Source organism: Rhinolophus sinicus, chromosome 18 (assembly GCF_057876585.1).
Source record: "Rhinolophus sinicus isolate RSI-liver-muscle chromosome 18, RSI-T2T, whole genome shotgun sequence".
NCBI lineage: Eukaryota > Metazoa > Chordata > Mammalia > Chiroptera > Rhinolophidae > Rhinolophus > Rhinolophus sinicus.
The window spans coordinates 108,594,415-108,621,717 of NC_142518.1; the positions used below are offsets into that span (position 1 = coordinate 108,594,415).

The 27,303-nt window shown below is 40.1% G+C and overlaps 1 protein-coding gene across 8 annotated transcripts in view; it reads left to right on the top strand.

The window, feature by feature from the left end:
* The window catches only part of MTM1 (myotubularin 1), a 95,528-nt gene that overhangs the window by 5,108 nt on the left and 63,117 nt on the right, over positions 1-27,303 (top strand). For 3 of the 8 annotated variants that reach the window (XM_074323268.2, XM_074323264.2, XM_074323265.2), the window contains 3 exons: positions 17,918-17,990; positions 20,997-21,069; positions 22,852-22,946. In XM_074323268.2, coding sequence (XP_074179369.1) covers positions 17,928-17,990; positions 20,997-21,069; positions 22,852-22,946 — 231 coding nt within the window. In that variant the 5' untranslated portion in view covers positions 17,918-17,927. Of the gene's footprint in view, positions 1-15,222; positions 15,285-17,917; positions 17,991-20,996; positions 21,070-22,851; positions 22,947-27,303 lie in introns of all 8 variants that reach the window. The other 5 variants (XM_074323266.2, XM_074323267.2, XM_074323271.2 and 2 more) reach the window with 3 other exon arrangements.

Consider the following 27,303-nt stretch of genomic DNA (forward strand, 5'->3'; position numbering starts at 1 on the left):
TAATAATTGAAAGTAAAAAGAAAAGTGACTTGTTTGTAACTCCTCTGGCTTGGACTTCCTGGCCTGCAGACGTTGACAGCACAGAGATGGCCTTTCTTTAGGTTGTCACCACTGTTACATGTTGCTATCACGTCCTTGAGCTTTCTGTGAGAAGGAAACACTTTCCCAGAGCCTCTTACAGTGAAACGGATTGCGATATCAGGGTGTCCTGTGCTCCCCTTCCGGGGAGCGCTGGAGGCAGAAGTGGGTCCTGAGGGGGGTTCTTGGCATCAGGTCGTGTGTGCGATATCCTTCTCTCTCCTTTAAGTGCCTTTATGGCCCTGAGACGGTGTAGGTGGGGACGGAGCAGAACGGGCTGTGCTGTCACGGTTCATTCCAGCAGGGCTGCAATGGGCCTGAGCTGTTTCACTGAAGTAAGAAATGTCCCTGCACAGCAGCGACCCCCGGCCATGACATGTCAGTCTTTTTTGTGGGTCACAGTGAGAAGGAAGACTTGTACTGGGTTTCGGTGAGACCCCAGGAGGGCACTGCCTTTAACACTGGTTATGCGGCAGGCAGGACAGAAGAAACCCCAGTCAAGATTCCATTTTGAGCTTCCTGGTCTCCAAGTGTTCCTTGCACACATTGGTGGTGCCGACCTGTGAGAGTGTTAAGTCCCTATTGCCATCACACACAGAGGACAGTTGGAGCTGGTCCTCACCTCTTTGTCGCCCTCACTTTGAGACGTGATAACTGATTTTTGAAAGTTGAGGCTGAGTGTAACCCTGCTGGCCATTTCCTATCTTCATTGTTCTCAACTCTGAGATGACGTGATCATTCCTCCAGAGGTTCCCATCACTTCTGTGCCACCGAACGGTTTTTCCTTTTCGATAAAGAGTGTCTTGATGCTTCTTCTCGGCTTCTGGGAGTGTAGGAGAAATGCAGAATCTTAGGCCGCCCCCAGACCTACACAGCCAGAAGCTGCCTTTTAATCAGCCCACGAGGCGATCTGTACGGAAATGAAAGTTTGAGAAAGCTGGACTAAGTAGCAGTTCGCATCCTGGCTTCCTGGCCGATTGTGCTGTCCACTGGAAAGACAGTTCGAGCTACAGGTGTAATCCGTTTTCCTTGCAGTCCCATTAAAAAGTAAGGAAGCACATATTTGAACTGACTCTGGGTGGTGAACACACAATGGGATTTATAGATGATGTAATAGAGGATTGTACACCTGAAATCTATGTAACTTTACTAACCATTGTCACCCCCATAAACTTGAATTAGAACAAAAGTAAAGAAGCAGATGAAATCGATTTGAATAATAGATTTTGATTTAATCCAGTATATCCAAAATATCATTTCAACATGTAATCAGAATAATAATTAGTGAGATGTCACTCCCTTTGTGTGTACTAAGTTGTGGTAATCTGGCATGTACTTTACATTTACCACACTCCTCAATTTGGACTAGTTCAGGAGCACCACGGCCTAGTGGCTCCAGTGTTGGACAGCGCAGCTTGGAGACACATTTTGGCCTTGATTTGCTGGTGATGTCAGCAGATTCACTGTCAGTGGCACTGCAGCCGCAGTAAAACGTTGATTAATGGTCGGTGTAATCTGGGCCAAGCCCTTTGCCCAGTGCTATGACATACATCTCATTTGCATCCTCACAGCATCCCCACTGAGTTCCAGAGAGTTCTTTTCTGGGTTTCAGTTTGGTAAGCCATCTTAACAAGTTACCTTTGGTATACATGTGAAATGGAAGCTTCTTTCTTGGGGCTATCTTCAAAGAATGCGAAGACCACCTCCTTCTCTGGCTCCTTGGTGAGGGTGGGAGTTCCTCAATAGAAGTTTCCTTGGGCTGGAAAAGCCTGTGGTTTGCCTCGCTGGCTGCTCTTTAGCTTCACCTAGGGAGGTTTAAGGACCTGCTCCTCAGACCCCACCCACAGACCTGCAGATTTTGTTTGATCTGGGGGCGATCAGACATCTGCATTTTGAAAGTACTCTGGGTGATTCCCGCATGCTGCCCAGCTGGAGAGCAGCTGTGACAGGAGCCCATGACTGCCCTGCCAATCACCTGGACTTCCTGTTGAAATTCACATTCGGGCTCTGGGTCTGTGAGGGCGGTAGAACCCTCCTCAGTGGCAGGACGGTGCCCCGTGAGGCTGGTGTGCTGCTTTGAGTCACACTTTGACTTTGAGCAGCCAGCCCAGCAGAATCACCTGAGGGCGTGGGCCAACCAACGAGTTCCCTGGCTGGGAGCCTGGAGTGTCTGATTCAGTAGGTTTGGGTGGGGCCCAGGACCTGTGTTTGGAAGGGCGCGATGTTTTCTATATTTCACCAGAAAGTATCATGTTTACTCTAGATTTTGTGTAGGCTCACTTCTAGTGCACATTTTTTAAGATGTTGAATTTTATCAACCCCTTTTTCTGCCTTTACGGAGATACTTTTTGTCCACCTCTTTAAACCTGTGAATGCATGAGCCATTAGAAGGGATTTTCTAATATAACTTTGCAGCATTCACCAGGTTTGCACTGCTGGTGTGAATCCAGTGTGTTTCTTACTGATGGATTTGTTTGGTAATGTTTTCTTCAGGATTTTTACATCTGTATGTGTGAACGAATTTAGGCTTTAATTTTCCTTTCCTGTGCTGTCTTTGTCTCATTTTTTGCTAGTCTTGTAAAGTGAGTTGAGAGTACTGGATTTTTCTGGTCTCTGGAAGTTTGTATAAGATTGGAGTTACCTGTTCCTTGAACGTTTGGTAGAACTTGCCTCTAGAGCCACCTGGGCCTGGTGGTTTGGTGTGGGAAGATTTCAAACTACCAGTTAATATCTGCCATATCTGTAGTTACGTCTATCTTGTCATTCTTAAATCGTAATAGTGCTCACTTGTGCCTCCTCCATTTTTTTCTTGATGAGTCTCACCACAGATTTGCAGTATGAGGTTTGTCAGTACGTGGAAATGAATGAGAATAATTACATTCTCAAGGTTTTTTGATTGACTTTTAGTGAGTAAAAACTTCATATGATTTTAAAGTCAAATTTATATCAAGGTATATTCTGAGAAGCCTTACTTCCAACCCTGTCTCCTGCCAAGTGTGCTGTCCCCTCCCCCCACGATAGTATTTGTTTTTAGTTCAGTCTTCTGTTTCTTCTTTTGCAAATTTGAGCACGTATACACACATTTACATTTCTCCTTTTTCTTACACCAAAAAACAAACAGAAAAAACACAACAAAAACCCACACACTACATACACTATTTAGCCTCTTGCTTTTTTTCACTTAAAATATATCCTGGAAATAATCACTCTTCATTTTCTCCTTCCTTCTTTCTGTCTTTGGATTTATTCTGCTGTTTGGATGTTTCAAAACATAGTATTTTTAGTATTATTTAGTTGTAGTATATTCTCATGTCCATTGTAATTATTTCATTCTCCTGTTAGGCATTTAGTCTCCTGTCAGTCATTTAGAAGTCTATTTTTAAATTTAAATTTACATTTTCTAGCTATTTTAAAAACTGATCTCTAACTTAGTTGCATTATGGTCAAAGCATGTGGTCTGAATACTTGTAGTTCTTTGAAATGTACTGAGGGTAGATTTATATAGTATTTTGTGGTTTTCTTCTTTTACTTAGCAGAATGCGTTTCGTATCCATCCACATTGTCTCATATATCAGCAGTTGGTGACTTTCTGTTGCTGAGTAGTACTCTGTAGTGTGGCTGTAATATAACTTGTCCACGTCGATGAACGGTTGAGTTAATTCTTTTTGGTTTTTGGCCAGTATGAATAGAGCTGCTATGAACATTTGGTTACAGGTCTTTAGGTGGACTCGTGTTTTCATTTGTCTTGTGTAAATATTTAGGTATTGCTGGGCCATATGCTTAGTATATGTTTAACTTTACAAGAAATGTCAAACTATTTTTCCAAAGGGGCCGTGCCATTTTGCATTCCCACTGGCAAAGTAAGTAAAGTATAAGAGTTCTGCGTGGGCCGTATCCTCACTGACACAGTATTGTCTTCTTTTTTGTGTGTGTGTGAACTAGATTGTTTCCCTTATTATTCAAAGCATAATTTTATTTATTATTATTATTTTAATTTTAGATTTTATATTTATTTCAGGTGTATAAAACAACATACTGGTTAAACGTTTACACCCCTCACAAAGTGATACCCCCCTCCAAGTCTATGCCTCTGACATTGTATATAGCTGTTACAATACCATTGACTATATTCCCCATGCTATACTTTACATCCTGTGACTATATTCATATATTTAATTATAGTTGACATTCAGTATTTTTCTACATCAGCTTCAGGTGTATAGCACAGGGGTCAGGTATCTACACAATCTATGAAATTTTCCCCAATAAGTCCAGTACCCATCTGATACCCTACATAGTCTTTACAACATTAGATTATGTTCCCCATACTGTATTTCACATCCCCGTGACTGTTTTGTGACTGCCAATTTGTACTTTCTAATCCCTTTACTTTCTCCCCTGCCCCCCAAACCCCCTCCCATCTAGCAACCATCAGTTTTTTCTCTGTATCTCTGAGTCTGCTTCTGTTTTGTTTGCTCATTTATTCTGTTCTTTAGATTCCACATATAAGTGAGACCATTAGTATTGTCTGTCTTGTTAAATTGCAGCCATTCCAGTGGGTATGTAATGGTAGCACATTGTGGTTTTAATTTGCATATTCCTAATGACTAATGATGGTGAGTATGTCTTCATGTGCTTATTGGCCATTCATGTATCTCCTTTGGTAAAGTGTCTGCTCAGATCTTTTGCCTGTTTCTTATTGGATCGTCTGTCTTATTATTGTTATACAAAGTCTTTATCTATTTTGCATACAAGACCTTTATCAGATAGGTGATTTGTAAGTACTTTCTCCCAAACTGTGGCTTACCCTTTCATTTTCTTAAGTGTGCCTTTAAAAGAGCAAAGGTTTTTCGTTTTGATAAAATCTAGTTTATTATTTTTTTCCTCTTATGGTTTATGCTTTTTGTGCTCTAAGAAATTTTTGCCTAACCTAAGTTCACAAAGATTTCCCCCTATGTTTCCCTCTAGGACTTTCGCAGTTTTCGCTCTTATGTTTAGCTCTGTCATGACAGACAGACCCTAGGTTGGCCCCTCTGATTTGCATCCCTCAGTGCTCATACCCTGTGTAATCCCCTTCCTTTGAGTTTACAGCCTTGTGAGAGCTGGACAGAGCATCCAGCTAAGTGGTGCTCTGACTTCTGACCCACGACCCACGGAAACTGTGAGATCATTCATGCGTGTTGTGTTTAGCTATTGAGTTTGTTATGCAGAAATATAAAGCTAGTATGTCTGTGCTTCATTTCAAGTTATTTTTGTGCATTGTGTGAGGTAAGGGTCAAGATTCACTTATTTTTCCATATGAATATTAAACTGTTCCAGCATCATTTGTGGAAAAGACGAACCTTTTCCCATTGAGTCTCCTCGGTACCTTTGTTGAAAATCAATTGATCGTCGCTAGTACCTCCAAAACATAGCCTAATTCTGGACTCTATTCTGTTGCATTCGTCTATGTGCCCATGTTTATGCCGGTACCACACTGTCTTAATTACGGAGCCATTATTGTAAGTCTGGAAATTGGGTAGTGGAAGTACTCCAACTTTGTTCTTTTTTTTTCTTTCTTTCAAGATTATTTTGGCAATTCTTGGTCCTTTATCTTTCCATATAAATTTCAGAATCATCTTGTCAGTTTCTGCAAAAAAGTCCATTTGGATTTGGTAGGGATTGCATTGAATCTATAGATTGACATCATACCAATATTAAGTCTTCTGATTCTTGAGCATGATACATACTTCCATGTATTTGCGAATTCTTTAATTTTTCTCAGCAATGTTTTATAGTTTTCAGTGTGTGGATCTTATACACATTTTGTTAAATGTATCTCTAACTATTTCATTTTTATATTATGCAAACGATATTTTTATACTTTAATGTCCATTTGTTCATTGCTAACAGTATAAATACAATTCATCCTTATGTTGACCTTGGGTATCATGCAACCTTACTAAATTAACTTACTAGTTCTAATGGTTTTCTGTAATAGTCTTAGGATTTTTTACATGCATGCTCATGCCAGCCACAAATACAGTTTGACTTCTTCCTTTCAATATGTTATGCCTTTTGTGTTTCTTTCTTGCCTTATTAAACTTGCTAGGATCTCTGAAAGATACTGAATGCAAGCAATAAGAACACTTAGTGGGAAAGCATTCCATCTTTAACCATTAAACACGATGTTACCTATAGGTTTTTCATAGGTGCCCTTGACTATTCCTAGTTTGCTGAGAGTTGTTGTTATTGTTTTAAATCATGATTAGATGTTGAATTTTGTTTGTAGAAGCCATGTCTCAGATAACATCTTCAGGAAGATAGTGTACCTCATGAGTAGCCCTGTTGGGAATTCTTTTTATTCTTCTGTGGAGCAACATATATTCCTCCTTCAAAAGCCATGGATATTGTGTCGGATTCATACGTGTCATTGTTATCGTACTGGAATTTCTTCATCTTGCCTTTCTTTGCCATTCTTTTGACACTAGTTTTGCTTTCTGTTCATCTCCTTGCCTTTTTTCCTCCTCGCTTTTTTTTTCATTTCTGCCTTTTAGATTTCATTTCTTCCACATCTGTGAAAACTTCCTCCCTGCTAACAGTGCCAAGTTCTAGAGGTGCGTGTGTGGGCGCATGCATGTGGGAGCGTGCACGCGCATGTGTGCACACACACAGTTGTTCATTCAGTTCTTTCACCTTCTTCTGTAGCAGGGATGGGTGGCCACTTGTATTTATGGCTGAAATAATACGCAACTGCCCCTGGTAGGAAGATAACCATTTTCCATACTCTGGTTCACTGCGAGTCTTTCTCTTTCTGAATTTCCAAGGCTTTTAATGAAGCCAGGCTTCGGAGATTCCCTTGGGGCACTCCTCTAACTACTATGGCAAACTGCCTATTGGGCAGACTACTAGCCCTGCTCCTCATCACTGTGGACCTTTGCTGCCAACCTGTTCTTCTAAATTAGGACTAATTAAGATGTATCAAACCTACCTAGCATTTTCAACAATTGGGAGACCCTAGGCAACATTTGGAAACCTCACTTGCTGTTTTATTACTTCTAGCCCACGAAGAGAAGGGACAGGAAGCTCCATATCAAAAGTAGCCAGCCCATGTTTGGAACTCGTCTTTGGAATTGCCTTCAGAGACCATGTCACCAGTTTAAAAACTACCCTCAATGGTGTCAAAACTTTGAGTGAGGACTTGGCTTTTGGTTTTAGGCCAAAATCATTTTGAGGCCCATCTATTAAATAGAGAGAGTGGGCATTCATGCTGTGGGAAACATTGTTTTTCATTTAAAAATTGAGATATGGTAAAATTCATGAGATGGTATCTTGTGTGGCTTTAAACTGTAAAGGCAGTTTCAAAAGAAGAATTGGAAGAATACTTGGAATAGTGACAGTGTTGCTGGAATAAGTGTATTCCATCTAAAGGGACTGCTTTGAAGAATAACTTGACTAGCTACATATGCGCTGATAGTCATTTTAACAAAGGCCTCATTACGTCATAATTGTGACTCATGGGGTATTTTATTCTATTGTTGTCCATTAGTAATCAAAGTTTTCCTTCTTTTTAATATAGTTTGAAAAAAACTTTTCCATGCCACAAAGTAATATTGCAGTAGACAAACAAGAAGGAATGTACTGGTTCAGTGCCTCACAGACATGGATTTGGGGGAAAAAGTCACTATTTGTTTACTTGTCTTTAAAATGAAGGCTAGAGTTCTTCTTTGTGACCATCTGATTTGGTAACATAGAGATGGAATTCCAAAAAACCAAAACCAAAAACAACAACCAAAAACAACCCTTTTTTATTCAGCTGTGTAAGCAGAAAACATAATGTCCTCATATTTTATTTGATCATCTACTAGATAATTAGAGCAACAACTATCTGTTAGTAGATAGGACGGCCAGACTGACTGGGTTTGAATTCTAACATTGGCAGTTCTTAGGAGACATGTTGTTTAACCTTCCTGTTTCTTGGGGTTGTGTGGTTTAATATTAGTTGCCTTATGAGGTTGTTGGGGGGATTGAATGAATTCATCCATGCTTAGAACAATGCCTGGCACATAGTAAAGGATTAGTAAATGGAAGCCATGGTCATTATCCATGAAAGGAAGTTCAGTTTTGCCTTAATTATATAGTATCACCTGCATTATTGTCTTTACTGTGTCTCCCCCAAAATAAGCCCTAGCTGGACAATCAGCTATGTTGTGTCTTTTGGAGCAAACATTAATATAAGACCTGGTCTTATTTTACTATAACGCGGTGTTATTATTATTTATTTTATACCTACCCATTTTTTATTGCTATTTAACTTGTCTTATATTTAGTCATCTCCCCAACTCAGTTGCTAGCTCCTTGAAGATTTATCTCAGTTTTTCAGAATTTCCCACCTTGGTCTAGAGCGGTTACCCAGTATACATTTACTAACTGAGTTTTCACCTCTTTGGAAACAGAATTAAACAATTATGTATGCTGAGTGAGGAAGGTCTCAGAAATGATTGGCCTGATGTCATTTCATTATTTCTTCTAAGAAGCTTATGTTAATCTTCCAGTGCTGGTTAATTTAATAGATGTTCAGTGAATGCTTATAGGTGGATTGACAAACTGAATTATTCTGAATGTAATCATGTTGACATGACCATTTTGCAGTTAATTTCTATAATGAACCTCTTGTCTCTGTTGTTCATTGGATTGTGCCCCCCAGAAAGATACGTTGATAGGCCTAGCCCCCAGTACCTTGGAATGTGACTTTATTTGGAAATAGGGTCATTGCAGATATAACTGGTTGAGGTCATACTGGAGTAGGATGGGCCCTTAATCCAATACGATTGGTGTCCTTAGAGGGGAATACCATGCAGAGAGACAAAGAGAAGAAGGCCATGGGACAACAGATATAGAGATTGAAATGCTGCAGTTGTGACCACCAGAAGCTGGAAGAGGCAAGAGGGACACACCCCTTGAGCCTTCAGGGGAGTATGGCCCTGCTGACACTCTGACTTCAAACTTGTAGCCTCCAGAACTGGGAGAGAAGAAATTTTCTGTCGTAAGCCCTCCAATTTGTGTCACTTTGTTACAGCAGGCCCAGGAAGCTCAGACACTGCCCAGCCATTATTTTGCCATTTTCCCTCTTGCTGCTCAAATTACAGTGTTGACAATCCTGGATTTCATTTCATCTCAAATGCATGATGTGCTCACATTTTCATCCATTAGCCATTTTCTCCAAAAATTTGATTTAAATATATATGTACATATATACATATATATGTGTGTGTGTGTGTGTGTGTGTATATATATATATATATATATATATATATATATATATATATATATATCATGTTTCCCTGAAAATAAGACCTAACCGGAAAATAAGCCCTAGCATGATTTTTCAGGATGACATCCCCTGAACATAAGCCCTAATGCATCTTTTGGAGCAAACCTTAATATATGACCCAGTCTTATTTTCGGGGAATTCACGGTGTATATATATATATATATATATATATATATATATATATATATATATATATATGTGTTTGTGTGTATATATGTGTGTATTTAGTACTGGAAAACTTAGCACCAAAATACAATTGCAGTTCTCACACATGTGCCAGAAGCAGGAGACAGCAAGTGTGGAATAATGAACTACTATGCAGCCATGAAAATGAGCGGAGCACAGCTCCCCACATCCACATTTATGGCTCTCTCGACAATGTCATGTGAGAAAAGTAAGGGGTAGAAAAATGTGTAATGATTCTGGTTGCATATAAAACTTCCAAGCCACACAAAATCAACGTAATATTTAGGGATATATACTGCATATGTGGAAAATGATACAGATAGGCAGAGGAGTTATAAATTCAAAGCTCAGCCATAGGGAGGGAAGCTGGAGTATCTTTAATGACTGAAGTCTGATGTCTCCAAAGCCATGAAAGTTTCTGGGGGTGATACTGTGTTCATTCATTCATCGACTGGGGGCTGAGCGCTCAAGCTGCTCTGTGCTGGTGCCACCACATGAAACAGCCTTGGCCGTTAGGAAGCTCAGATCGAACAGAGAAACCCAGAATTTCAATGGATAAATACAGTACAGCATGAGAAGTGAGCCATTAGAAATTTGTGCAACGTACAGAGAAGTGAGGGGGGGGGTGTGTGCGTGTGTGCACACGTGTGCGTGTATGTGAGGAGGTCTGGAAAAGCTTCCTGTGTCTTGAAGTGGGTAAATAAAGACCCCCATGCCAACAAAGCTCCTGCTTTTCCTCCCACTGAAAGTGCCTGGAGGAATTGGTCCAAATGACAGGTTATCATCTCCAGCCTTTTCTCCTCACTTTATTTTTCTAGAAGCTGCACACCTGCTCTTTAGTTCCGTTCTGTTCCTCGCCCTCCACCGTTAATTGCTGGAGGAATGTTTGTCAGCAATGCCCAGTCTGAGAAGGTCCTTGGAAAGTAAGATGATTTGCTGGCACCTTCCTTACTATTATAGCTATGACTGTATAGCATATACGTATGTTTACTCTTGCCACCAACAATTACCATTTCACCTTTGTTAGGGTACTTTTTACTTATAAATTTAAAATGTACTTTTGGGGAACAGTTTCTCACAGGGGAAAATAGTTCAACAAAATACAATTTTATCATGGAGCAGATCAGCTGGGTTCATGAGTTTGGGAATTGGCAGGTGGATGGGGAACTTGATCTTGTTCCTATTTTAAAACTTTGTTTACTGGCAGGTATCTGATGGTTACAAAATCCATTGGTGAATTTAAAGATCTGTTTAAATGTATGTAATACCCTACTAGGCAGTCTTTTTACATTGGAAATAAGCTAACCTGGTGGTGGTTGACTTTTCTAATCATTTATTTAGCATACCAATTTCAATTTATGAAGCGTTTCTTAAGTTACTCTTTTCCATGGCCACAGATCATGGTGCTAAAGCCAATCAGCTGTCTTGAAGATGTGCCATTTGTCTGGAGGGGACCAAGTAATAGGGTGAATGGATCAGCTCAAATCCATCACTTAACCACTGGAAAAAATGATTCAAAATACATTCTCCACTGGGTTTGAATAATATTGGTTTTAGCCAGAGGTCTTTGCAACATTTAAAGAAGTAGAAGTAAGTGTATGGTGATCTTTAAAATGAATAATAAATATCAAGAAGATTCAAAGAGTGAGTTTCTAAATGAAATGCTGTTTACGATTTCATAATTTCCAAAGGAGAATCACCAAAACAAATCCCCTCTAGCCCTGAGGTTTGATGTGGCTGAGACAAATTGAGAAGCTCTAATGCATATGTGTTGCATGTGTCTCTGTGGACAGTAAGCCACTTACTTTGACGGGGGTACTGTTTTGAAATAAATCCAGTTAGATTTACTCTAAGAAACCTCTCATGTATTTCTCGATCCTTGAGCCAGAATCGAAGGTAATGAGGCGAGATCTCCGTGTCAGGGATCCTATGGAAAGTTTGCCTGGGCTAGGCGTCAAGTGTTTTCTTTTTCTAATGGAAGTAGGCATGCTTTGAGGGTGTACTTCTTGAAGGCTGTTGGGGCCTGGCCAAGATTATATGGACCATCTTAGACAATATGCATGCAGGACGGCTAAGCAGTGTTAGACGTGCATTTTATGAGGAATCCAGCCAAGTATGTGAGTGCCAGCTTGAGGAATGACTTAGCGTTCATCAGAACATCTTGTGTAGGAGGAAGGGACCTGGAATGGGAGTGTCTCTGTGTTGCCATCTGCTGTGCCAGCATTTTACACGTCCGTCATCATGACTCCGTGAGATAGGAAGTATCATGCCCATTTCACGAACAGGGAACTACAGTTTGTCCAGGCTTGCATGACTGTTATTATTAATCAGGTGACAAAATTGGAATTTGCAGCCTAAACTGGTCTGAATACAGAATCGCCTCCTTTTTGCAACCACATCGCACAGTTTTGCAAGTGACCATAGTGCATTTTTACAAGGTATAAGCTCTGAATGGTGGTTAATAGCTTATATTTTAGTTTAAGAGGACATAATTATTATTTGCTTTGGCCGAAGAAAGTTCACTTGGAAATAACGTATTTTCATAGTTTAAGGCAGAGGGTGACAGCCTGTTTTTGTAAAGAAAGTCTTACCGGAGTACAGTCACACCCCTTCATTTCCGCATTGCCTATGGTCCGTTTCATGCTACAACACAGAGTTCAGTAGCTACATGGCCCACAGAGCCTAAAATACTTACTATCTGCCCCTTTACAGAAAAAAGTTTACCCGCCCCTGTTCAAAGGAAAATGTATAGAAATGAAATACACCCCTAGTGTTGCAGATCGTTTGTTTTCCTGTGGGTTAGACAAATGTAGAAGATGAATTGACAGTATATCGGTCTTAAAATGGCCGGGGTGAACATTTCTGTGCTGCGAGGGGTTTGGTTGAGGGCATCTTTTTCATTCTTTTGCCTCCTTAGTGGCCTACAGTCAGAGCAACCTGAATGCAAAAGTCAGAATACACTGCTTTAGTAAATCCTGTGTTTACAGGTACTCCAGGTACAGACTGAAAAACTCTGCTAGTGGTTCTCCTTGGGGGTAGGGAGTGACACCCCCCCTAGAGGCCACATTGGAAAGGGGGGATGATTTTGTTGTTAGTGTAATGTATTGAAAAATATTATATATCAGTTTCCTTTTATTTCTCCTTTATATTGGGGTTAAGGCATTATATTATTTTTTGAAATTGTGTTTAGGTTGATAATATCTATGATTTTCATTTCTGGCTAGCAAAGGGATTTACAGAAATTTGTTTTGTAACAAAGGGAGCATTCCTAAGTATTCGGCATTTTTTTTCAAAACAGACTTCCAAGTAAAGAGAGCTCCCTTAGAAAGACCTAGAGTTCTGGACTCAGAGGCGGCTCATGCATAACTTCTTGCTCACTGACCGGCTTTAGAAGTCAGTTTTCAGACTGGGTAGGTTTCCACAGCTTTTAAGGGAGCGTCCAGAGAAAGACTGTCTTCAAACTGCATTTAAGCATCAACACAGAATATGAAAACACAGTAAGTAAAATCCAAAGAGGAGGCCTGCATACCTTTCGTCGCTGTACACGGAAAGTTCAGAAGAACCACGAATGCAGGGCCATTGATCTCAGATCAGGTGACCCTGGGAACTAGAGCTCCCCTTGGAGTTTAGATTTTGCTCGTGAAGGCCCTGTGAGGTGGAGGTCCAAATCATTTTCTAGTTCTGCTTTTAGATGTTTACAGTAGGGCAAACATGGCCTGCATGTGTTTGAAAGTGTTTACAGTTACGTCTGCTGCAGGTATTTTATGGAATCTTGTCTTTCATGGTCAACAGAGAGCGAAACAGTTTCTCAGTCTGGAAGGAAGGGCGTAGTGGAAGAGGTTTTTATACCTTAATTTGAAATGTCTGTTTCTTGGGAAAAGTGTGGAGCCTAGGGCGGAGGTGGTCAAGTTCTTTTTGGCGCAGATTGCCTCAAAGCAGCCTAAGTCACTGCTGCCCAGAGCCATCTGGCCTTGAGTTTCTTGATTAGCCCAGGGTTTGTTCTACCCTTTTTGAAAGCTTGCATGAATTTCTGGCTTAAATGAAACATTGAACAAACAGCAGTTAAGTTCTTTGGCCAAGTCTTTATTGCCCAGTTCATTCATTCATTTAACAAATACCTATTCAGTACCTAGTGGGTGCCAGCTCGGCACTGTTACAGGTGTTGGAAATGAAGCAGTAAGTAAAACGGACCAGAATCCCCGTCTGGTGGGGGCTTGTATTCTGGTGGGCAGAGGTAGACAGTAACAACAGATACCTGAAACGTGGTAGGTAAGTGGTAGGCAGAGGAGATGGAGAGGGGCAGAGAGGGAGGGAGACACAGAGGGAAAGGGGGAAGAGAGGAGGGTGGGGGACTTAGGGGGGCAGAGAGTGTGCTAGCATGAGACCACTGAGGTTAGTTGTCTTGAATTTAAGGAGAGACATGATTAAGGCCATGTTGTGACTTAAAAATTTGATGTATTAAATAATACCACCGTTATTTGTAGGGGTTGGGAGGCCCCAAAGATTGCTTGCCTAGATGAATTGAGTTTTCTTAACTATGTTTCTTAGTGTAAAAGTCCTCATCTGCTGAGCTTGAGACCAGGCATATCCAACAGGTTTTGGTTTGTTTTTTCAAAATAGAGACCACTTGGAAGCACTTTTCCCTGGGTGGAAAGGACACTGCAGTGTTGGTCAGAAGGCCCGAGGCACCGCCACTAACTCGCACTGAGCCTCGTCAGCCCCTCTAGGCCAGGGGTGTCCAAACTGCGGCCCATGATCCATTGTTAATTGGCCCACAGCAAATTCCAAAAATATATTTAGTTTACTTACATAAACCAGGTGAGACAATACATACTTCACTTCGAGTGAGTGGCCCGGCTGTTTGTGTATTTTACCGCATATGGCCCTTGGTGAAAAACATTGAAAAAAGTTTGGACACCCCTGCTCTAGGCTTTCTTCGTCATCTTCTCTGTAATAGGGAGGATTGGCCTTAAATCACCACAAAAGGTTTTTGGTTTTTTTTCAGGATCAAAATGATAGAAAGCTACCTTTGGTTAGAATCCTCTAATTAGCATATATATAGGGAATTAAGTTTCAATTTTCACTTTAAAGCCTTGGTAGCCCAAATTCAATGTTTTTTTAAATAAAAAGGATTAAAACTTCATCTTTAGGGGTTTGGGGCAAAATACTCTATCTATAAACAAAAGGGTCACTGACTTTTGTAAACTTCACTGTAGATTCTAATTATTATTGAACTGCGTTTAGACCAACATAGACATTTTATAGACGAAGATATGGATGAACTTTCTATATCTGATAAGTTTGAGACAGCATAGGGCCTGCACTCACCCTTCTGGTACATTTTCCTCAGCACTGCACTGCTTCCCCTGGTCCTAACGACACATGATTTTCATGTCCTTTTTAGAGAGAAGCTTTGTAACTAGGTCACCACCAGCCACGCACTATCCCTGTGGTAGTTAACTTTCTTCCTCGTACTCATAGCGTCAGGACTGATTTATAGACGAATTTGTTGCGGTGTCAGCATTCAATAATTATCCTTTCATAATTGAAAAAAATGCTAATTGTTTGTTAACACATATACCAGGCACTGTCCTAAGCTCTTCATATGTATCACTACATTCATTTTGTTCCCTATTATGTTGCAGTAAAATAAAGATAATAGCAACGTAAGGCCAGAGAAGTGACATAACCTGCCCCTGATCAAATGGTGAGTTGCAGAGTCAGATTTTGAGCATCTGTGCTTTCCAGCATCATGCTGTTCTTGCTTCTATGCATTTCAGGGATCAGTGGGAAACATTCAACAAAGAGAGGTTCACTGATGAGGTTTTACAGCCGACCTCATCATAGAATTGACCCATGTTACCCGAGCCCTTGGGTTTCTCAGATTGGTACTTGGTCCAGCTTTTAATAGTCATTGTTTCTCGTGTAACTCTAAAAATGACGGCTTTAGACATAAATATTGCATATTATAGGAGTCCGTTTATATGAAATGTCCAGGAAGGACGGACAAATCTACAGAGAGCAAATTCATGGTAGCTTAGGGGTGGGGGAATGGGGAGTGATGAGTGACTACTCATGGTATGAGGTTTCTCTTTTGGGGTGATGAAAATGTTCTAAAATCGATTGCAGTGATGGTTGCATAACTGTGGATGTACTAAAAGCCATTAAATTGTACACTCGAAAAGGGTGAGTTGTATAGTGAGTTATATCTCAGTAAAGTAGTTTAAAATAAAGGGAAAACGAGGACTTTCCTCTGTTATATTTAGTTCATTTTAAGTTGAAATTTTTAAATGAGAAGTGAAGAAAACAAGACGACTCACCTTCTTTTATGGTTTATAAACAGAAGCAGGAAGGTGAAGCCTGAGTTGACTGTATAATCCAGCATTTTAAATTTCTTCTGTTGACTTGACAGTAATAATTTAACTTGTGTGAAAACACTGACTTGTTAAAATGTTTTAAATATTACAGGATCTGATTACTAAAAATGAATTTTATATCTGTTACTGAGAAAATCCCAATATACAACCATGTTTAGTCAATAGAATAATTTCAGGGCGAAAACATCCCGACTTGCTCTATCTAGCATGTCTCATCCCTTTCACTGTCTCTGAAAATGTTGCATTATTTTGCTTAGATTCGAATTTAAGATTACAGAGATTTTTCAGGGCTGTTTTGTCTGAACTATTTTGTCTGAATTTAATTCATTATAGAGTCATTGTTCATTAATCTTTTTAAAAAGCTATTTCTAATTTTAGGTTGTGCCACGTCTTAGTAGTTTCAGGTTTTTGTAGTATCCCTTTCTGTAAAGTACCATATAGTGCCTTAATTGTTCATTTTTAAGCCTCAGCAGTAGTCCCCTAGTTCCAGTGTTCTGGGATTTGGTGAACCAATATACAAGCTAACCCCATCATGATGTTTCACAATATTGTGCATTTTGCACATAATCATTCATTTGTTAAATAGTTAAGAATGTCAGCTGTGTGCCAGGATACAGACATGACCCAAACGGATCCCCGGCCTTGCTCTTGGAGAGCTGAACTCTGGTGGTGGTGGTGGTGGGGGAGCCGAGCAGTCCTAATCTTGTAAGATTGTCCTGGCCATCTCTTTGCCACTTCATCCGGTATCTGCATCTTTACATCTCTCTTGGGCTTTACTTAAGAACTGACCGGTGCTGCGAAGCTATCACATCACTAGGTTTGTGCCAAGGTGTGTGAGGATTCTCCATGCCAGGTTTTGTTAGCAAGTGGTTGCTCTTTCAGTGAGCCTGCCAAAGAGATCCCATAAATACCAACAGTCCTTGTTGGATTGCATGTGGTGTACCTCCCTGGGACTTCATGTGTTTCTCTGTCATTAACTTTGGTAAATACACAAACCAAAGCATTGCTTAGTTTCCTGTTGTTGCTGTAATCTTCACAACTGTAAATCTTGCATTAAATGACATAGTGTATGTTCTGAGTATGATGCTTTCGTTTATGTCTGAATTGTGATAAATATGCATTATTTAAATGAAGTATATACCTTCCCTAGAAAATATGGATTAAGTCAAATCTTGCTAATTTGATTTCTATCAAATCCATGCCACTGTAAGTTGCCTCAATTTGGAGAAAACAATTCTTAAAGGGGAAAAGACTGTGAGTTCAATCGTCTACCCTTTTTATCACTCTGCTGCCTCTAAATAACCTTTAAAAATTAAGTGTGGAAATGTGAGGCCTAGAACTTAACTAAGCATTAAGTTCTTTTACATGACAATTTTTTGGCTTTATTTATTTATTTATTTGTTTATTTACTTTTTTTAATTAGTTTCAGGTGTGCAAAACAATACAATAGTTAGACATTTATCATTTATATCCCTCACACAGTGATAACCCCCCTCCCCCATCTACTACCCCTCTGACATCGCACACAGCCATTACATTTCCACTGTCTCTATTCCTAATGCTGTACTCCGCTTCTTATAATTTTATATATATATATATATATATATATATATATATATATATATATATATATATAAAATTATAATTGACAATTTGAATGCTATGAGGAAAGTGTCCAGGGATATCTATGTGCTGTCTGCCGCTGAGCTCCCCCATCCATGCGTGCTTAGCTGCTGTTCTGCGTTCTTCCATAATGCCCTGCACCTTTAGCAGAGCTCCGTCACATGACCTGTGCTGTGCTTCTTCCTATGTGTGTGTCATTCCCACTGGAGACTACTGTGGAAATAGGGCCTGGGAAGTGTTGTACCGTTGATTTTCAATTGCAATATTTAAATATCAGGTGTCACATATGTTTGGCATTTCGTACAATTCAGTTGATATTAAATGTTGTCTTTCTTGGTAGAATTTCCAGTATGGCTTCTGCACCAACTTCTAAATATAATTCACACTCCCTGGAGAATGAGTCTATTAAGAGGGTAAGTTGAGTTTTCAGATTTATCCTATCTCTTTCTCTGTATTTCTCTTTTCATAGTTGAATATTAGGTGGTTATTTTGGGTTTATTGAATTCATAATTTCATTATTCATTCACATACTATAAATATTTCAATACATGTGGTTTTATTTATAATTGTACCTTGTTCTAGAAAAGACAGATTACCTTATATGTGTTACATGAGTTTTGTTTGTAAATCCTTTCACATAACTTCATTTTTGAGAACCTCTGTCTTGTGAATTTTACATTTGAGGTAGTAGACAATTCCTTGCCCCTGAAAGTTTTCTGAAAGAGATATTGGAAGGCCAAAGCCCACTGAGAAGCCTTCCTAAATATTGGCATTATTTTCTAATTATGATGATAAAATAGTTACTTCACCAAAACTAACGCTAACAGAAAATGGTTCAAAGTATTGAGGAGAAAACTGTGTAATTAAAGGGAGATTTTAGAACGTATATTGAAAGGAAGGGGTGAAATTAAAATAAGCTTTATCCGTGGCCCTTTAATCTTTTGATACATATTCCCAATTATCCAGCAGAAGGTGAATTGGCACTCCCACTGGCAGTGTAGGGAGATGCCCATGCAATCAGAAGGGAGCAAACTGGTGTGTTTTAATTTGTATTACTCTGATTACTAACGAGGTTGGCCTTTTTAAAAAAGTAGACATCATGTGTTTATTGTCCATTTGTATTTCTTCTGTGAAGTGGCTGTTCGCGTGCTTTGCCTATTTGCCTTTGGGGTGTTTGGGGGGATTCTCTTTTATTGATTTATAAGTATTTCTTATATATTATAAATAACTCTTTATAATATACAAGTCTTTGTCCTAGTTATTTTCTTTGTTTTTTTATTGCCTGTGTTCCCTGAGCTGTATACTGCATCTTTGTGGCTTCCTTATTTTATAAGTGGAAGTTTCTATTAATACCTTTTATTCCCCTTTACCTTTTTCTTTTTCACTTAGTTTATTGTCGGCCTTTTAATGATAGTTATAGTATTTTGTTTTGTTTTGAAAGTCACGGGTTTAAAGTTTTTATGTAATCATGTCTATCCATTTTTTCCTCTATATTTTCTGCTTTTGGTTGTCATGTTTACAAGGACCTTTTCATCCCCAAGATTACCTAAGTGTTTATTGTATATTAGTAATGTTATGGTACAAGGATCAGTTCTAAACACAAGAGTAGCTTCAAGAAGGTAATTCTTCAAGAAGGTAATTATAAGTCCTTGTGTCATATTAACATAAAGTATATCTTATGTTAATTCCATGTTATCCTGTGTTAATCAAACATTGGTTTCCCTTATTTTGTGGTGGAATTATGCTCCCTTCTGACCCAGAACTGTGGTACTCGTATTTGAAAGGTATACTGAATATTAAATTTGCTCGTTATCCTTGTTTTTTAGTTAGTACGAGGCAGTGCTAAAGGATGATGGTAATTTTTTTCCAGTTTTATTATTTACATAAGGTGTGTGGTTTTGCTCCTTCCTGAGGAAGGCATTCCTGGCTGGGGACAATTTGTCTTGCCCTCCTGGTTTAAAATGCTTAGCTTACAAGTGCTAAAACATACTGAAAATTGGCTAGGAGTTTTTATTTTGTGCCCAAATTTTAAAAAAGATACAAACATTAAAAAAACAGCTTATATTTTACCTAAATACACAATTCGCATTTCTCTTGTTTGATAATACTTTACATTTGCATAGCCCTTGATAATTCACAGATGTGTGCTTGTGTGTTTGATTTCACTTAATAGTCACAGAACCCCTTTGAGGGAAGTTTTCACACATGAAATGATTGCAGTGTGACTTTGGAAATCAATTAGAAAAAAGTGAATGAAAAGTAATGCTGAAAAAACTCTTGGCCCAAACAGACGTTCACGATGGTGCTTCACACGCCCTGCCATGGACACGGGCAGCCCATCAATTGGTGCAGCTCCACTAGGGCAGCTGAATAGACTGAGAGACACCTTTCCAGGCATCCAGCTCACCATGGCCAGCTGTGGCAAGTTAGACTCCCAGAACTCCCCGGGCGAGTGAGTACTTGCCTGATTGGGAGAACCACTGTGGCCATTGAAGGAGGCACAGTGAATACCTCTAGAGCCAGGAGACTTAGAGACAGTACAGCGATGGGAAGGACTTGTCTAGATGGTTCCTATGGCCCTTGTCAGCTCCAAAGTTCAATGACAGACCACCCTTTCCTCTTACCAAGTTACCTATGTTAGGAAGGATCCTAGTAAAATAAGAAACCCAATATGTACTAACGGCTCTTTTCTGGCATTGTAAACGGATTCTGTGATTACTGTTGCTCAGTTAAGTCCCCATTGAAAGAAGTTTTCATTCCTACTCTTAACAAAAGATAAATGACTAAATGTTTACTATGAAAAAAAGCTGTCACAGCATACATGTAGCCATAGAATATACTTAATATTTACTTTATATCATTTTCCTGAATGCTGTGAACTGGAAAGTGCTTAGAAGGGGTGTTTAAAACTTAATATAAATGAGAAACAGAAACTCATAGACACAGACAATAGTTTAGTGGTTACCAGAGGGTAAGGGGGGTGGGGGGTGGGAGATGAGGGTAAGGGGGATCAAATATATGGTGATGGAAGGAGAACTGACTGGGTGGTGAACACACAATGGGATTTATAGATGATGTAATACAGAATTGTACACCTGAAATCTATGTAATTTTACTAACAATTGTCACCCCAATAAATTTAATTTAAAAAAAAGAAAGAAAAGATGAAAAAAAACTTAATATTATTAAACAGTGTGCTAACATTATTGGCAGACTACATGTGAACACAGCTGATGAATTTTGAGGGTAAGTTGTATTTTTCAGTTGTTTGAATTTTCTGTGCCAATGTTCTCTAATGGCAAATCTCTGTCTAATTTTTTTCTTTGAAAGGTGTATTTCTGGTCGGTTTTGTGCCAGGTCACTTAAAAGCATGTGCAAATATAATGTCCTTACTTCTGATGCCACTGTTTCGTTTCCAGACTTCTAGGGATGGAGTTAATCGGGATCTCGCTGAGGCTGTTCCTCGACTTCCAGGAGAAACTCGCATTACTGGTAAGGGTCCTGTGGAGTTAGGATTTGCATCACTTGATGAGAGGTCCAGCAGGATGAGCTGGCTTCAATCCCTCATACTCTTTAGAAGTCAAGTTGAAACAAATAGGCTAGCTTTGTTTAAAAGTGTTCATGTAGAGAGAACTTTCTGTGTTAGTTTCTTAATCAAAGAGTTCTTTCAACAGCTTCACGCTCTCCAGGAGAGTGATATATTTTTCTCTGTACCAAAGACAGAATTATTTTGGAAAAAAAAAACAATGTGTATTATCTCTTGAAAGTATCTTATTAGAGCGATAAGCTCTTATGGTTTGAGGTTATAAGAACAAAACGTTATTAAGGTTTTCCAGTCTGTGAGGTACACTTTAACACGGTCAAGTTAAAGGTTTAAAGTCTCAGTATTCTCTTTTGTGGAATATAGGAGACCACATTGCTTTAAAATATTTTTCTTTTGCCAGATAACTGAAGTTAGTAATGTTGATGTAACAATTTGATTGTTGGCTTAATGTTTCATGATAAATTCCTATTAAGAGGATGGTATCGATTTTCGAAGGACACGATCATTGTGGCTTAAGACTACAGAAGCATCTGACAGCTTCTAAGCCCAGGGCCGATGTTACGGACTTTCACATTTTACATTAGGGTCGACCCCTCCTCTCATTCCCATGTATTTGGAGATGATACAGTTCCCACTGTTTCAGGGAACCTTTTGGTTTATTGACTCCGTTCTGGGTTGTTTCGCTTAAATGGCTCAGACATGGTGCTAATTAGATTAAGGTCATAGATATGGTGCTTTTGTGAATTAGTTAGCCACGCACCACGCAAAACTATTCTAAGTCCACAGACTTGCACGCATGACCCCCAGTCTTGAAAAAGAAAACATCCTGATTTCTGGATAAGAGTGAAGAGGGTAGCTGCTTTTGGTGATCTTCATGTATGAAGTTTTGGTGCTCTGCTCAGTGCCAGAACCTTAACTGACATGTAGTAACTGATTGAATTAGCATGAGGTAGCCTTACTGGGTAGTTTTCATTTAGCACCTGAGGAGAAAGGAATTTCAAACTTGTTTAAAAAAATGAAAAGCCATTAACACATTCAAAAACATTCTTGGAAGATAAGAGAAAGATATATTTTTATATCAAATTAGCTCTGCTAATTTAGTTTCTCCTTATGTTTCAGCCTATCAAAGATGTAGTAGCCTCTTGCCCATCTGTTTTATATCATTTAAATGTTTGAAATGAATCTAGTGAAACTCTTGTCTGCACTATTAAAAGAGAAAGCGTAGACTCTAGAAACAGCTCTACTGCTGACATTCATTTATCAAAAACATCACAATGTTTGTGTGATTAGAGGTTGGTAGACCTCAAGCCCTATCTGGTGGTTAGTCCATGAGACTGTCCTACGGGAATTGTCACCCTCTAGTTGAAGTAGCTCACGTTACCTTGGTAACCCCCTGAGGGTAGCAGCAGCAGTACCCTCATTCACTTCTGCTTTCCAGCTGTTTTCCCCTTGCCCCAGGCAGTGACGGCATTGTGGGCAAGCTCAGGGCGCTCATGCCTGGAGGTGACATGTGGCCCCAGTAGTCCCCTCACGGCCCCACTGGACCCAGGCCCCACTTGACCTAGCATGGTAATGCAGAAACATTGCCAGTGCTTGCTTTCAACCTTTGCAGTGATTTTTTTTTTACTGTAGTTATTCATAGCCAAATAGTTTATATTAAATTAGTGCCATTTGTTGTGTATCTTGGTATATATTTCCATTATTTTAGGGTACTTTTTTTATCTTAATAGACAAAGAAGTTATTTACATATGTCCTTTCAATGGCCCCATTAAGGGAAGAGTTTACATCACAAATTATCGCCTTTATTTAAGAAGTTTGGAAACGGTAAGTAGAATCTAAGACCATAAAGATGACCCTAATTGTTAAAGATAATGCTAAACTGTTTCTCTTTTCCCTTGCAAGATTGACTGTGGATCAGATTAACATGGGGGATATATTTGCTGCTCAACTCTTGATTTTTGGCTTATGCAAAGCTTATTTAGCACTAACACCTGTGTATGTAGGACTAGCGTGAATTAAAAAAATAAGTTTTGTCTCGCATAGTAGTGGGGAGGGGTTGGTAACTACCCATTTGCTAGTTTGGAGAAGCTAGGCCTAGGACAGTGGTTCTTTAGCAGATGCACAGAGAAAAACCACTTGTGGAGCTTAAAAACACGACAGATACCCTAGATGTATTGCATCAGAACACCCAGGCCTGTGGTTCAGGCACACATGTAAGTTTTAAAACTTCACAGAGAAGGATGCTGATGTGAATCCCTTGTTCAGACTCACTGCTCTAGAACTTTCCAAGTGTTCAATTACAAAGCACCAGCGAGCAGTTTAGAACTAGGCTGACTATGGTGTGGCCTAGTGCCCCTCTACTTTTTCATTCCATGGCGATATCCCTTTGGTAGAACAGTGAGGTGGAGACGACATGCTCCAGAAGGGAGAGAAGGTGTGAGTAGCCCTGTGGATGTCACAGAAGGACCTGTGCTAAATGTGGTGGGTCACCGTTGCCTGGGCTGGCCTGAAGGAACAGCTCTGTTTTGATGAGATGGACCAAGGAGGGGTAAAAAGGTCCAGGGTACATGGAAGAGAGCCCAACAGAAGCTTGTGCACAGGAGACATCGAGAGTGTTGAGAGAATCTAGCTTTTGTTTTATTGCTGTTACTCTGCAATTTCTTCAAGATGGTTGTAGTCTAGATTGGTTTGCATCTTTTGATTTTTTTTTTTTATGTTCAGCATTGTGTCAAAATTCTGAAAACTGCTATGTATTACTCCTATTGCCTTAGCTGTGGAAGCCCATTTCTATAGTGTTTATAGACCCACAGGGTCCTGAGATGGGGATTTTATTTATGTGAATCTATTCGGGCCCCTAAATCAGAAAGGAACCAAACAAATGTTCTAGTTTTTCCAAAATGCCGAAGGAGAGTCTGCGAATTAACAGAGCAGTGTGAGCTAGATGTCAACCCTTGACCACAATTGGCAACAGTTCTAGAATTAATCATTTAAACAGATGATTTTTAAGTACCTAGGAAAGAAAGAAACCATTGGGAGTGTTATTCATCTTGCCTTGATTAAATCAAGGCGTATGAGAGACCCCGGCAAAGAATCATGGGCTGAATGGTGGCGGTACGCTTAGGTGGAGTTTTAGACTGTGTACGACAGGCTTGACGCCAACCAGGAAGGGTGGTCATTCATGTTTTGCACTACGGGCCCTTCATTTCCAGCATATCTAATGCCGTGCACATGAGCATGTAGAAACCATGTGTGTCCAATATGTGAAAAACACCTGACTAGCCAATGCACTAGATGACCGAATCCGGCTTTGAAATGATCTCAGTCGGCGAGGATATTGGCGTGAAACGAATAAGATGAAGTTTAGTGTAGATAACATTTACTTCATAGAAACGACTTGTGTCCACAAAGGTCAATAAAGGATGGAGGGGGTCTGTCTTAATGGGGGCGAAGCTTATTTGGTCCAGTGATTGGACATGATTGACTAAAAAGTGAAAAGACCTGTAGGCTGAACTAACAAAAATGTAATAACGGCCAGATGAAATGAGATGGTAGTCCCATCTGAAGCGTGTGCAAATCGAGGTGCCACGTTTTACGAGGGACATTGACAAACTAGAGAGAGTTTCAAACAAAGGAAACTGCAGGAGGAGTGATGATTGAAATAAATGTTTGCCTTGGATCTGAAGAAAAGAAGATGAAGGGAGACATGATAGCTGTCTTGGAATATTTGAAGTGCCTTCTGTGGAGCAGGGGTTAGACTCATTCTTTGCAGCTCTCAAGGGCCAAATTGGGACAGATTGAGAGACTTTATGCTAATGTATGGGAGAATCATCAAAAGTTAGAATTAAAGCAAGTGTTACGGTGCCTTTCACCTCTGAGACTCAGCTCGTTGACCAGCCACACGTGCCTGCTTCTGTTTTATGCTAACACTGATGACAAACTGGGGAAATTATTTCAACTATGGTGCAACAACAAGATTATGTATCTTGTCTGATCTCAACAACGTAAAACAAACAAAAACTGTCTGTAGAAAAGAGGCCGGAAGGAAATCCACCAAAAGTTTTAGTACTTGGGATATTTGTAGAGTCCAATTGGGCATGCTTTGTTTCCTCCTTTCCACTTGGAAGGAGCATGTATTCCTCTAATAATTAGGAGAGCACTTAGCAAGCTTTGTTCTTACATGGCACTCTAGAAGGTGGATATTAGTGCTGAATGGGTGAATGAAATGCCCGTTGGACACTGACCACCAACTTTTTTCTTCTTCCACTAAGTATTACATGAACATTTTATCAATTTGCCACAACACTTAGTCCAAGTATAAAAGCAAGCAGCTAATGGCAGAAACCATATAAGGAAAGCCGTTTAAGTGGTTATGCAGAAGCCTAAAACATCATCATGATAGTGTTTCTTACTTACTTAAAGTCCCAAATAAGAACATTGATTGTGGATTCTGCTGCAAAATGTGACTTTTGTGTTTGCGTTTGACAAAGAGCTAACATCTCACTGGCATTTTGAAGTGGACACCTGTTTGTTTCAGGTATGTAAACACTGCAGTGGAAGTGTGGTCCGACTCAGAATCCACTCTCCAAGCACAGGGGTCGTTTCCTTAGATTGGCACAGGGGTCTTCTTCCACCTGGCCCTCCTTCATGGTCTTGCCCTGCACGCTGCCTCTGGAGTGGTCTTCCTTAGAACGAAGCTGACCAGCTTACTTCTCAGTTCCAGAACTCTTGGTGGCTCTCGATTGCCCATAGAATAAAATCCCCTCTCCTTTATATGGAATAAAAATCCTTCTGACTTGTCTTTCCATGTCTCCCAGACTTTTCTCAAACTACACAAACCCTTTTGCCAACATACGAGGCCCTGCTGTGCCTCTGTACCTCGCATGTGCTGTTCTCACTGTATCGGAATGCCCTTTCAGAAGCCACTGTTCATTCTTCAGATTCCAACTCAAAAATCATGTCCTCTCTGAAGCCTTCTCCAGCTTCCCTTGAAGTAATCACTCCCTCTTTGTGTCCTCACAGCCCTTTTTCCAGATGTCTACCTTAACACTTATTATGAAACCTGACCTGGCCACCCTATCTAAATTTGTAATACCCCTCCCAACACTTCCTCTTCCCCTTCCATGTTTATTTGTTTCTTCTGAGCACTTGCCACTACCTCTAATTTTATATATGTTACTGCTTCATCTTATTCCTTATCTGTCTGAGGACAGGGATGCTTGTCTGTCCTTTCACTGGTGTCCCCTCAGCACTTAGGACAGAGCCTGGCACATGAAGGTGCTTAACCAGGAATGCTATCTCACTTCTGTGCTCTTTGTCTGTGGTTGTAACTCAGGGTGAGTCTTTTTGGTCCTCTGTGCCTAGCTAGCAGTGTCCAGTAGACAGGAGGTGTTCAGTAAAAGTGTATTCAACGAGGAACTCAGGAGAGAACAGGCCTCATCACTGTGGCTTGACCTCAGTGTGGACCCTACCAAATTGTGGTACCTTGAAGACCCAGAGCCACCTTTTGACCTTGAGGGTGCTCAGAAATTTGGCTCGCAGTTGATCTTGTGAGTCCAGTAGGGGCGACTTAGGCATGTAAGGCATGGTAATCTGGTAGACTACCACGGGGAGCAGTGCTTCCAGATTCCCTTCCAGGAACACTCTGGGTTCAGGTGCTATCTATAGAGGACGAGAAAGCCAGATTAACCCTCTGACCATTCATGCATTCATCTCTTTATTCCAACAACATTTGGCAAGTCCCATGGTGAATCTAACGCCATGCGAGGTCACTGATGTGGAGATGAGTAATTGGGGTATAATGGGGCACAGCCTGCAGCGATTGCATAATGCTGTGAGGTTACAAGGGAGAGCATGAATAACCATGTGATGAGTCAGACAATGCTTTATAGAGGAGGTGATATTTGAACTGCGTCTTCAAGAATGGTAACCATTTCCTGGACAGGAGGGAGAGAGGGAGGAGCATGTCAGGTAAAGACTTTCCACATCCCATGTATAACCATGTGGAAAAATACCATGTACTGCGGAAATGGCTAAGTGATCTGTTGGAACTGGAATATAGAGGGGAGCGGGAAGAGTGGGGAATAGGAGACAAAGCTGTATGCACGTTACATGCAGAACAACGTAACAGAAGCGTATTTCGGGAAGAGAAGTCAGGTGGCAGCGTGTATGATGGATTAGGGAA